General features: G+C 48.6%; 1 protein-coding gene across 9 annotated transcripts in view; it reads right to left on the reverse strand.

Annotated features, from left to right (window-relative positions):
* TMEM184B (transmembrane protein 184B) overlaps positions 1-12,967 on the reverse strand; it is a 53,003-nt gene that overhangs the window by 32,569 nt on the left and 7,467 nt on the right. The window contains exon 1 of one of the 9 annotated variants that reach the window (XM_054675411.2): positions 8,023-8,192. The exons of the other annotated variants lie outside the window; for them this stretch is intronic. Coding sequence (XP_054531386.1) covers positions 8,023-8,106 — 84 coding nt within the window. The 5' untranslated portion in view covers positions 8,107-8,192. Of the gene's footprint in view, positions 1-8,022; positions 8,193-12,967 lie in introns of those variants that run through there. 9 annotated transcript variants of the gene reach the window in all.

Here is a 12,967-nt window from a genome sequence, read left to right on the forward strand (position 1 = left end):
CGGGCTTGGGCAGGCTGGGGAGGGGGTCAGAGAAGGCTTCCATGTGGTGGGGACATAACCAGGCTTCTGCTGTGAGTCACCCTACAGGACTCCCACTAGACTCCACCACGTGTAACCTGCGCAGGTACTTCTCTCGGAGCCTCAGTTTCTTCATTATAATATTTCAGGGGAATTACATAATTAACAAGGGACAGTTCTAGGTTATAGAAGTCCCATTAATAAATGGAGAAAGGGCCCAGCAAGGTGCCTCACGCCTGTAATCCTAGCACTTTGGGAGGCCGAGGTGGGTGGATCACGAGGTCAGGAGATCGAGACCAACCTGGCTAACATGGTGAAACCCCATCTCTACTAAAAATACAAAAAATTAGCCGGGCATGGTGGCGGGCGCCTGTAGTCCCAGCTACTGGGGTGGCTGAGGCAGGAGAATGGCGTGAACCCGGGAGGCAGAGCTTGCAGTGAGCCGAGATCGCCCCACTCCCGCCTGGGTGACAGAGCCAGACTCCGTCTCAAAAATAAGTAAATAAATAAATAAAAATAATAATGGGAGCCGCAGTGGCTCAGGCCGGTTGCCCTGGCACTCGGGGAGGTGAGGCTACACATTCGAGGCTAACCTGGTCAACATTGATTAAAAAATAATAATAATAAAACAACATTGGTTGGGTGCGGTGGCAAAGACCTGTAATCTCAGCACTTTGGGAGGCCAAGGTGGGTGGATCACTTGAGGCCAGGAGTTCGAGACCAGCCAGGGCAACATAGCGAAACCCTGTCTCTACTAAAAATACAAAAATTAGCCAGACGTAGTGGCATGTGCCTGTAATCCCCAGCTACTTGGGAGGCTGAGGCGGGAGAATCACTTGAACCTGGGAGGTGGAGGTTGCAGTGAGCTAAGATCACACCACTGCACTCCAGCCTGGGCAACAGAGCAAGACTCCATCTCAAAAATAAATAAATAAATAATAAAAAACCTTAACATAAACCCTTACACATATACAAAAATTAATTCAAAATAAATCACACATTTAAATGTAAAATGTAAAACTCTAAACCTTTCAGAAGACAGGAGAAAATATTTGAAACCTAGAGATGGCCAAGTGTTCTTAGACTTGACACCAAAAGCATGATCCATAAAAGGAAAAAAATCGATAAACTGCAATATAAGAAAAGTAAAAACTTATGCACTATGAATAAACAAGCCACAGAGTGGAAGAATATATTTGCAAGTCACAGATCTGGTAAATGACTAGCATTGGGAATGTATGAAGAATGCTCAAAAAGCTCCATGGGCCAGGCGCGGTGGCTCACACCTGTAATCCCAGCACTTTGGGAGGCCAAGGTGGGCGGATCACCTGAGGTCAGGAGTTCGAGATCAGCCTGGCCAACATGGTGAAACCCTGTCTCCACTAAAAATAAAAAAATTAGCCAGGCGTGGTGGCTGGCGCCTGTAATCCCAGCTGCTCAGGAGGCTGAGGCAGCAGAATCGCTTGAACCAGGAAGGCAGAGGTTGCAGTGAGCCAAGATCGTGCCATTGCACTCCAGCCCTTAGGGGACAGAGCAAGACTCTTGTCTCCAAAAAAAAAAAAAAAAAAAAGCACCATGGTAAAAAGAAAACCAAACAATCCCACTTGAAAATAGGCAAAATACATGAACAGATATCTCAGTAAAGAAGAGATACACAGCAAATAAGTACATGACGCAGTGGCTCATGCCTGTAATCCCAAAACTTTGAGGGGCTGAGGCAGGTGGATCACTTGAGGCCACGAATTCAAGACCAGTCTGGCCAACATGGCGAAACCCTGTCTCTACTAAAAATACAAAAATTAGCCGGGTATGGTGGTACATGTCTGTAATCCCAGCTACTCGGGAGGCTGAGGCAGAACAATCGCTTGAACCCGGGAGGTGGAGGTTGCAGTGAGCTGAGATCACACCACCGCACTCCAGCCTGGGCGACAGAGCAAGACTCTATCTCCAAAACAAACAAACAGGCAAACAAAACAAAAGTTAAACATCATTAGCCATTAAGGAAATGCAAACTGAAAAACTGAAAACACCTTCACGTCCCATACCTGGGTACCAAAAAATATATATCATATACCTATAAAATAAAAAATACTGACAATATCAAATGCTGGCAAGGATGCAGAGAAACCTGATCTCCCACACATTGCTGGTGGGAAGATAAAATGGTGCAGCACCATGGAAAACAACTTTGGCACTTTCTTTTTTTTTTTTTTTTTTTTTTTGAGACAGAGCCTTGCTCTGTCACCCAGGCTGGAGTGCACTGGCACCATCTTGGCTCACTGCAACCTCTACCTCCCGGTTTCAAGCAATTCTCTGCCTCTGTCTCCTGAGTAGCTGGGATTACAGGTGCCCGCCACCACGGCCAGCTAATTTTATTTATTTATTTATTTACTTGAGATGGAGTCTCACTCTGTCGCCCCAGGCTGGAGGGGCAGTAGCACGATCCTGGCTCACTGCAACCTCCACCTCCCTGGTTCAAGCTATTCTCCTGCCTCAGCCTCCTGAGTAGGTGGGATTACAGGCGCGTGTCACCATGCCCAGCTAATTTTTGTATTTTTAGTAGAAACGGGGTTTCATCATGTTGGTCAGGCTGATCTTGAACTCCTGACCTTGTGATCCGCCCACCTCAGCCTCCCAGAGTGCTGGGATTACAGGCGTGAGCCACCGCACCCGGCCTCATGGCCGGCTAATTTTTTTTGTATTTTTAGTAGTGACAGGGTTTCACCATCTTGGCCAGGCTGGTCTTGAACTCCTGACCTTGTGATCCGCCCGCCTCAGCCTCCCAGAGTGCTGGGATTACAGGCGTGAGCCACCATGCCTGGCCCCGGCAGTTTCTTATAAAACTAACATGCATTTACTACACAACCCAGTAATCACTGTGGACATTTATTCTACAGGAATGAAAACGTATATTCACACAAAAGCCTGTACACAAATGTTCACGGCAGCCGTATCTGTAATCATCAAAATCTGGAAAGAACCCATGTACTTCAACAGGCAAAAAGTTAAACAAACTCTGGTACATCCAGACCATGGAATAGTACCCAGCAAGAAAAAAGAACAAATTACTGATACACACAAGTGATCTGGATGGATCTCAGGGGTGTTACATTTTGTGAAACCAGCCAATCTCAAAAGGCCACATCCTGCATGATCCATTTGTGTAACATGCTCAAAATGACAAAGCTATAAAGATGGAGCATGGTGTAGTAGTTGGCAGAGGACAGTGACGATGATGGGTGGGGGTGTGCAATTTTAAAGGGGTACCAGGGGAGTTCCTTCCAGGTGATGAAACAGTTTGTATCTTGATAGTGGTAGTGGTTACATGAATCTACATGTGATAAAATTGAAGAGAACTACACATACACCCTACATGAAAATGCAGAAAACTGAATAAGGTCTGTACTTCAGTTAATAGTACTGTTGGGCTGGGCACGGTGGCTCACGCCTGTAATCCCAGCACTTTGGGAGTCCAAGGCGGGTGGATCATCTGAGGTCGGGAGTTTGAGAACAGCTTGACCAACATGAAGAAACCCCGTCTCTACTAAAAATACAAAAATTAGCCCAGGGGACCTTTTTTTTTTGGATTTGGAGTCTCACTCTGTCACTCAGGCTGGAGTGCAGTGGTGCGATCTTCAACTCACTGTAACCTCTGCCTCCCGGGTTCAAGCAATTCTCCTGCCTCAGCCTCCCAAGTAGCTGGGATTACAGGCACCCACCACCATGCCTGGCTAATTTTTGTATTTTTAGTAGAGACAGGGTTTCACCTTATTGGCCAGGGTGGTCTCTTGGACAGGGTGGTATCAAACTCCTGACCTCGTGATCCTCCCACCTCGGCCTCCCAAAGTGCTGGGATTACAGGCGTGAGCCACCATGCCCGGCCAACAATTCTTATTGATTGCTTTTCTACAAGATAACCAATAAATCTCTGATACAAACTGAGTCCCTCCCCATCTTACTACACATTTCATAGAAAAATCTGTTGTTCTGCTATCTAAAGCTTTTTATTATGGAAAATTTCAAACATACAAAACTGGAACAAATAGTGTAATGAATTTTTCCACCTCTCCATCACTGAGCTTTAACGGTTAGCAACACTGCGCAATCTTGTTGCATCTTTCCCTGTCCCCCAGATGTAATGTTAAATACTTCGGTGTGCATCTGTACTTGATAAAGACTTTTTAAACTTTCTATTTTGAAATAATCGTAGGTTCACAGGAAATTGCAAAAATAGAATCTAGGGTCCTGTATGCCCTTCACCCAGCTTCCTCAACGGGTGACGTCTAGTCTAGCTGTAGTACAGTATCAAAGCCTGGAAGTGGACATTAATAGTTTTTGTTTTTTGTTTTTTGTTTTTTTTTGAGATAGAGTTTCGCTCTTGTTGCCCAGGCTGGAGTGCAATGGCGCGATCTCGACTCACGGCAATCTCCACCTCCAGAATTCAAGCGATTCTCCTGCCTCAGCCTCCCAAGTAGCTGGGATTACTGGCATGCACCAAAACAATATGTCTGTCACTGATTTTAAAAAGAAAAAAAAAATTCTCTCATAGCTGAACTCCTAAAAAGCTACGTAACAGAATTTTCTAGTCCATTAAAAATTTTCCAAAGCATTTTAGTGGGTTTTGGACTCGCTTGTTAAGAATTTTAAAATAAAATACCTTCCATTTCGTTTACAAAAACGTGATTGGCATCAGGGAGGATGGAAATGTACCAGCCAAATTTCAACAAATCCTTTGCATACTCAGTGGACGGGATGGAAAAATGAGTAACCCGATTTAGAAAGAAAGCCAAGGATGCGTCTGCTCCATGTGCAGCTTCCTGTCCCAGACAGGATCTTTTGCACGAAAGCAGCCATTAAAACCCAGTCTCTAAACAAGCGGAACGTGAAGCCAGCCAGACCTTCCAAACCCTCTCTCACTGAGCACAAAAGCGCACATCCCAAAAAATGACCCCATGTATGAACCCAGGAGGTTTCTGTACCATCAACAAAGTAAAAATTTTCTTTATTACATCTTTAGCTTGGCCTTTGGTTTCTGTTTTTGGTGTAGGTTTTATTACGTACACACTGAAACAGTAAAGTAATATACATGTATACTTATTGTAACATACACTTATAATTACATCAATATCCACATATTGGGGGTGCATGTTCAAGAGGTTTTGTTCTGGTTTCTTTTTTACTGATAGGGCTGTGTGATCCAAGGAAGTTTGGAGAGCAGTGCTATAGTGATGGGCAAAGGCCCAAGGCTTCCTAATGGCTGCTGCTATTCCCCTCTCCTCTGCAATCTCTCTGCCTCTCTGTCCTTCCCCAGACAAGGCCCCCTGGCTCAGTTCCAGGCTGCAGATCAGACAGAAAACAAATTCAAGGACCCCCACCTCCCCCACATACAGCCTACCTGCCAGTGAGTGCAGTCTCCACACCTGTCTCTCATTCACACGCCACCCAGCAGGCGGCAAAGAGGCCAGGCCACGCAGTCTGCACTTTGTCCCAGGCTCTGAGACAGGGAACTGAGTTGGAACCTCAGCATTATCACCTGAGCTGGGCGTGAGGCAGGTGACTGGACCTCTCTGACTGTGTTTCTTAGGGAGAAAAGTCCAGGTGCACTGTCCTGTAGCTAAGGCTTTTGGACTAAATGGGTTTAAGAATTTAGAATTTTTCCAAAATTTTTTTTTTTTTTTTTTTTAGACTAAGTCTCACTCTGTCACCCAGACTGGAGTACAGAGGAACAATCTCGGCTCACTGCAACCTCCGCCTCCCAGGTTCAAGCGATTCTCCTGCCTCAGCCTTCCTAGTAGCTGGGATTACAGGCATAAGCCACATGCCCGGCTAATTTTTGTATTTTTAGTAGAGACAGAGTTTCACCATATTGGCCAGGCTGGTCTGGAACTCCTGACCTCAAGTGATCCACCCACCTCAGCCTCCCAAAGCTCTGGGATTATAGGCATGAGCCACCGTACCCAGCCGAATTTTCCAGATTTTAGAAAGGATTATGCTGCTAGACACAGTGACACTCCTGGAAGGGTGGGTGCAACACCCCAAAAGCAAACATATAGTACTTTCATAGGAAAACATACTGTTAGTCACCCTAAGGAAGATAGTTTTAAAGGCCATAATTAGTATCACATCAATTCAGGTCAGATTTTTGCAGCAGAAATTAGTCTGCTGCAGACTTAGAAGAACCTTTGGGATTTCTGAGCGTTCTGAATTCTAGAACAGCAGAGAAGGGGATGTGGGCCTGGACCGTCTTCCAGAACTGTAGGGAGGCTGATGAGGAAGCAGATATCCAGTGTGGTTTATTTCTATGTTTATTTTCAACTGTAATGGTATCCCTCCTCCCAACCTGAAATCCACTGAGAATGTGGCAGGAGCTGGCCGTGGGACCCAAAGTCTCACTTCTCCCAAGACTGCCCCACCTCCCTCCTCTTCCAGGAAAGACGTCTTCCGGCTGGCCCCCCATCAGAGACATCCTTTCTCAGATAAGCTACGCAGCTATGTCGTCACTGAACTTGGCCACCTGCCTTGGAGTTTATTTCAGGAGCATCCCACCATCTCACCCAGATTCTATCGTCAGAGTCATTTTAACTCATGTTTGAGGGACACCTTACTGCTGCTATCCCCTTCGCCCGTGGATTTTATTATGTGCTGTGTGGTAGGCTGAAGAATAGTCCCCCAAAGATGTTGACATCCTAACCCCCAGAGCCTGTGAACATGCTACCTTACATGGCAAAAGGGACTTTGCAGAAGTGACTGAATTAAGGGTCCTGAAATAAGAGATTATCCTGGATAACCTGGGTGGGCCCATGTCATCACAAGGGTCCTCGTAGGAGGAAGGCAGGAGGTAGAGAGCGAGAAGAGGGCAGCGTGACAAAGGAAGCAGAGACAGGAAAGTGGAAGCTGCTACGCTGCTGCCCTTGCAGATGGCGAAAGGGGCCACAAGCCACAGATGCAGGTGGTTTCTAGGAGCTGGAAGAGGCAGGGAAATAATTCTCCCCCAGAGCCTCCAGAAGGAGTACGGCCCTGCCAACACCTCGATTTTAGTCCAGTGAAACACATTCTGGACCTCTGACCTCCAAAACTGTGAGATAATTAATGTGTGCGCACGCGTTTTATTGGTTTTTCTTATTGTAAGTAATCTATACTTTGTGTTTGTTTTGTTTTTGAGAGGGAGTCTCACTCTGTGGCCCAGGCTGGAGTGCAGTGGTGCGATCTCGGCTCACTGCAACCTCTGCCTCCTGGGTTCAAGCGATTCTCCCACCTCAGCCTCCAGAGTAGCTGGGGTTACAGGCACGTGCCACCACGCCTGGCTTTTTTTTTTTTTTTTTTTGAGACGGAGTCTCACTCTGACACCCAGGCTGGAGTGCAGTGGCGCGATCTTGGCTCACTGCAACCTCCGCCTCCCAGTAACTGGGACTACAGGCGCGTGCCACCACGCCCTGCTAATTTTGTATTCTTAGTAGAGACAGGCTTTCACCATATTGGTCAGGCTGGTCTTGAACTCCTGACCTCGTGTTCCGCCCACCTTGTCCTCCCAAAGTTCTGGGATTACAGGCGTGATCCACCACACCCGGCCAAATGCCTGGCTAATTTTTTATATTTTTGGTAGAGACAGGGTTTCATCATGTTGGCCAGGCTGGTCTCGAACTCCTGACCTCAAGTCATCCACCCACCTCAGCCTCCCAAAGTGCTGGGATTACAGATGTGAGCCACCGCACCCGACCTAATTTGTGTTTTAAGTCACTAAGTTTCTGGTAATTTGTTGCAGCAGCAAGCAGCTTGCAGATGCAAAACAGAGGTTTGAAGGGCTGACGTCATTTGCCCACAATCACCTGACAAATGGTTCTTCCGACTGCCACTGCCGTGCTGTGAAATCCGCAGAACTCTGGAGCCTGACCACCTAGACCTGACCTCCAGCTTTGCCACTGGCTAGCTTTGTGTCTGTGAGCAAGTTATACAACCTCTCCTTGCCTTAGCTTCCTCATCTATAAAATGGGGAAGCAGCCATACCTGCCTCTGAGAGCGAGGGACGGAATAATGAGTGAACGCAGACAGCACTGAGAAGGTCTGGCACCATGTGATGTCAGCTGCCATTGCTCTCCCACTTCCTCCTTCGGCCAGCCTGGGATTTCATGCTCCCAATAGTCTCTGGGATCCAGGTTCTGTTGCTGGGTATTTGCTCTCTTTAAATCTTCTGAGGTCACATTTTCATTCATTAGTTTCAGATCCAAACCCTTTAGAGCTGCAGCCACGAAGTGCTCACTCAGGCGGTTGCCACCCACGGGCCAAGCTAAACTGGCAACCCGTTCACATATATATCCCTGGAATATTCATGCAGCCTGGGAGGGCTTTTGTTCTCTTATTTAATATAGATGGAGAACCTTCCATCTTACCATAACTCGCTGGTTGGGGTCAGACTCGAGCACTGTTCATCTGAACTGACCGCTCTGCTCCCACTCCAGCCGCCTGGGAATGACAACGGGAATGACAGCCGGCCCTCCTGCCTTTGGGGGTTGCCTGTGCTCTCTGAGCTTCTGGGCAGCTGCATTGTGGGGGGAGGCTGATCCACATCAGAGCAGGTCAGCAACCCACAGCCTGGCCCTTCTCCAGAGGGGATTAGAGGGAAAGAGCGGCCACTAGCCCGGCACTTCTGCCTGGTGAGCCTTTTGAAAAGGATCACATGCCCTCACAAGGGGTCAGGGGTCCACAGCTCTCCTTCCGTCTCCCCTTCAATCAACACAAACAAGCTGAGGCCGCTCTAGCGGCTCCACATTTCTCCCCCTTCTCCTGGGCCAAGTTCCCAGGAATCTCTCAACCAGGAAAGCAAAATCATCCAATCATGTACATATCTGTCACTTGGGTGGGGGTGCAGAAATAAAGGGGAACAACAAAGAAATCCAAAGTCCCTCAGCAAGGGCTTACTCAATTCAGCCTTGTAATTAGGTCCTTTCCTTTAGTACATACCAGTCCTAATTTTGATGATCTCAGTTTTCTCTCAAATTGAGAACAATGGACCAACGCTCAGCCTCTTTAGCTGGATTGTTGAGCCCCTCTACATGTGACCACCTTTCCAGCCAGCTAAAATCCCACTGGGCACTGAGCGGATAGGTCCCCTGCAGATTCAGCATCCTGCACCCCAACAATGCTACCACCCCATGGGAGCAGGCTGTCTAAGCCAGGATCCCTGTACCTGCTCCGTCCCTGTAAGCAAGAAGCCTGGCTCCAGCCAGGACACCCCAGATTTCTCATACCAACCTGAATTTCATTCATGCAAACACATTCTGAGTCAGGTAAGCCATCAACCCACCCTGGGTGTATACCCAGCAAAGAGCGCACACGCGCCCCCAAAGACAAGAATGAATTTCACCGAAGAGGCTGGACATAACCCAATGTCTGTCCACAGGAGAATGAATAAATAGTGGTATATTTGGTGAACTCCTACGCAGCAGAGAAAAAAACCAAAGGGCCACTACAGGCAACCTGGATGATCTGACAATGCTGCGGGAAGGCAGCCAGACACCGAGGAGTCCGTTCTGTACACTCCGTGTGTGGGAGGCCCAAATAGGCAGCGGCAGGCACCACGCGAAAGTGCCAAGGTGTGAGTGGTGACTACCGGCGAAGAGCGAGTGGCCAGGAGGGGGCCCCAGGGAGCTTCCTTGGGTGCAGGAACCATTGTGTGGCTTGATCTGGGCAGTTTACACAGAAGCCAGGGAGGTCAGAAGGCAGTGCAGAAGTGGAAACTAAGCTGGCCCTTGAAAGTCAGACAGGACCTGGGCACGTGGAGACTGCTTTGGACGGAAAGGCAGGCAAAGGGAACTATATGAGCAAAGGCACGGCGGTGGGGAGTTAAGAGGGCAGACAGAGGAAGGGGTGACAGGCCAAGTGCGGCTCAAGAAGAGGCCCAGTAAAGAGGGCCTGGGATGCCCAGTGCTGAGTTAAACTGTATCTTTCTGTCAGTGGGGAAGCCCCCAAAGGTTTCAGAAATCATGACGTGAGCCAATCGGAGCAAGGGTTGAAAATGACAAAGTCAGCCAACAGCAGTGTGTCCAAGGGGCCCAGAGAGCGGCTCCATCTCTCCAAGGCCGGGACAGGGGGTCGTATTTACCAAGCAACACCCAAGCCCTCACACTCGGCCCCTTTGTGAGAACCAAGCACATATTTTTTGATTAGTGGTCTGGGGCCTGAGTGAGGCTCCTGTACTTGAGAAGTAGCCGGAACCTTGACCTTCCTACACTGGGCAGGAGGCAAGGTTACAGTCCTTATGTTTTTAATTTATTTTATTTTATTATTTGAGACAGAGTCTCGCTCTGTAGCTCAGGCTGGAGTACAATGGCATGATCTTGGCTCACTGTAAACTCGGCCTCCAGGGTTCATGTGATTCTCCTGCCTCAGCCTCTAGAGCAGCTGGGATTACAGGCACGTACCACCATGTCTGGCTAATTTGTGTATTTTTAGTGGAGATGGGGTTTCATCATGTTGGCCAGGCTGGTCTCGAACCCCTGACCTCAAGTGATCCTCCAACATCAGCCTCCCAAACTACTGGGATTACAGGCGTGAGCCACCACACCTGGCCCATTTTAATTTCTTGGAAAGGCCTACATTCACCTGCTTCAGCAATCAAAAGGTACATGGGATCTCCAGCAAACAAGCAATCTCCCATGACCAGCACCCCCTCCAGAGGCATCACAATCACCGACTTGCGGTGTCTGCCCAGAGACCCCCTGGGCATAGAAAAGCAAAGACACTTTTGATTCTCTTCCCTTTTACACTGATGGCAGCTCCGAGACACACCACCCAGACCTGCTTCTTCCCTTGGCAATCCACCTTGCTGATCAATCCGGCACAGTGCATTGAGCGTCTATCTTATGTATTATGGCCACGCGGTATCCCATGTTTGGACGGGCCACGGTTTGTTCGTGGCCCCCTGCGAATGAACATTTAAGCTGCCTCCAATCTTTTGCTATTAAAAATAAGGCAACAATGACTAACCTTGCAAATAAATCATTTTTCACACGTGTTAACCCATCCGTAGAATAAATTCTGGGAGGCAGAGCTGCCGGTGAAAGTGTAGAAACATCTGTAATTTTGGAAAATATTACCAGAGAGGCACAGTACATTTAAATTGTTCATCCAAGAAATGAGCCTCAATGTTGGGGGAAATATAGAAAATATGTAGGTTTTTGTTTGTTTTTTGAGATGGAGTCTCGCTCTGTCTCCCAGGCTGAAGTGCGGCGATGCAATCTCAGCTCACTGCAACCTTCACCTCTCAAGTTCAAGCGATTCTTCTGCCTCAGCCTCCCGAGTAGCTGGGATTACAGATGCGTGTCACCACGCTGGGCTAATTTTTGTATTTTTAGTAGAGATGAGGTTTCACCATGTTGGCCAGGCTGGTCTCGACCTCCTGACCTCAAGTTACCTGCCCACCTCGGCCTCCCAAAGTGCTGGGATTACAGGCGTGAGCCACCGCGACCAGCCAATACATAGTTTAAAGTTGTCCAAGTGAAGAAACGGTAGAGAAAGGCTGTTTTCAACAAATGGAGCTCTGGGTAGGGAGACGGTGCTGAACCCACACCGGCCCCAACTCACTTGGTGCTCTGGTCCACACGCTTGCATTTCCCAGCTGTCAGTAAAAGGCTAGGCCCACTTGGCCCCTTGACCCTTCTCAGGGCTCTGATGTCCTGGTCTCAGGGCAGGTGGAAGTGTGAACGGTGACCTGAGCCACTATGACAAGCAGCCATAATTAGTCTCCCCAGGCGCCCATGAAGAGGAGCAGGCAGGCCAGGCGGGAGGGGGTAGGGGTGCAGAGCCCAAGAGGGCCAAGTGCTTCCAGTCTAGCCATTCCAAATGAGTGGTGAGCACCTCTTGCCACATCCCCTGCACAAGCTGCAGGGGACACCACAGCCATGCAAGACCACTCCCACTCCATGACATTCACTCAACTGGCTCTGCTCCTGGGTCCATCACAGATCTGTTATGTAACTCCTGTGCCCAACAGCCATCACCACCTAAGCATCAAGCCAGGGAATTGAGGAGATGGAGGCGGGTCTCTGGAAGGCACACCGAGTATCAAGTCAGGACAGCCAACTCTATGTAGAAGCAGGGCAGGCCTTTCTCCCACTTCCACAAATCTGGCCCAACTACTGCAAACTGGGAATAGAAGGAAAAGTCTTCTGCCCCCAGCCGAGTAGGAGATACCTCTTAGCAAACCAAAGGCAGCGTTTGAGAGAAAGAACCCTTGTCAACCTCATCTCCCAGCCCAAGCCGTGCTCCCACTGACTGAGACGGCCAGGCACTCCAGTAAATCAAATCATACTTACATGCTCTGAGGTTACTGCTATTAAAATTATCTAACCTACGCATCCTGCATCTACCTTTCTTCTCAAAGCAAATATGTATTGTTTTGGAAAATCTAGATTTTCCCACATCCTATTTAAACTCCATTGACAAATCTGTGTATAGATGCACTTTCTCCTCCTGGAGATGAGGCTAGGACCCCACATGCTCTGGGAAGTGGTCATGAGACCTCTGCTCCTTGAGTTACCTGCCTGTCTCATTCCTCTGTGTGTGCTCAAGGTGGTCCCACTCCCTGCAAAGACCTCCTGCACTTCACCTGCCAATCTACACTGTCCACTGAGCCTCAGCCCAACTACCCTTGCTCCAGAGAGCACCGGCTCCTCAGCTCACCCCCAGGCAGAGCCGACTGCTGCCTCCCGGAACCCCCATGGTTTTAACCTGAAGCTTTATTCACGTGCTTTCCAGGTCTAAGCAGCAATCCAATACACTGGCCTTCCCAGTGTGGCTGCAAGCTCTCCAAGGGCAGGTCTGTGTTGGGGGTAGCTACTCAGCAGGAAGGGCCCAGGACTCAAAACCAGAAAACCTGGGTGCTTCCTCCCCCAGGATCTTAGGCAATTCACCCCTCTGAGCCTCAGTCTCTCCATCTATAAAATAGGTGCAA

The sequence above is a fragment of the Pan troglodytes genome, chromosome 23, assembly GCF_028858775.2.
Source record: "Pan troglodytes isolate AG18354 chromosome 23, NHGRI_mPanTro3-v2.0_pri, whole genome shotgun sequence".
NCBI lineage: Eukaryota > Metazoa > Chordata > Mammalia > Primates > Hominidae > Pan > Pan troglodytes.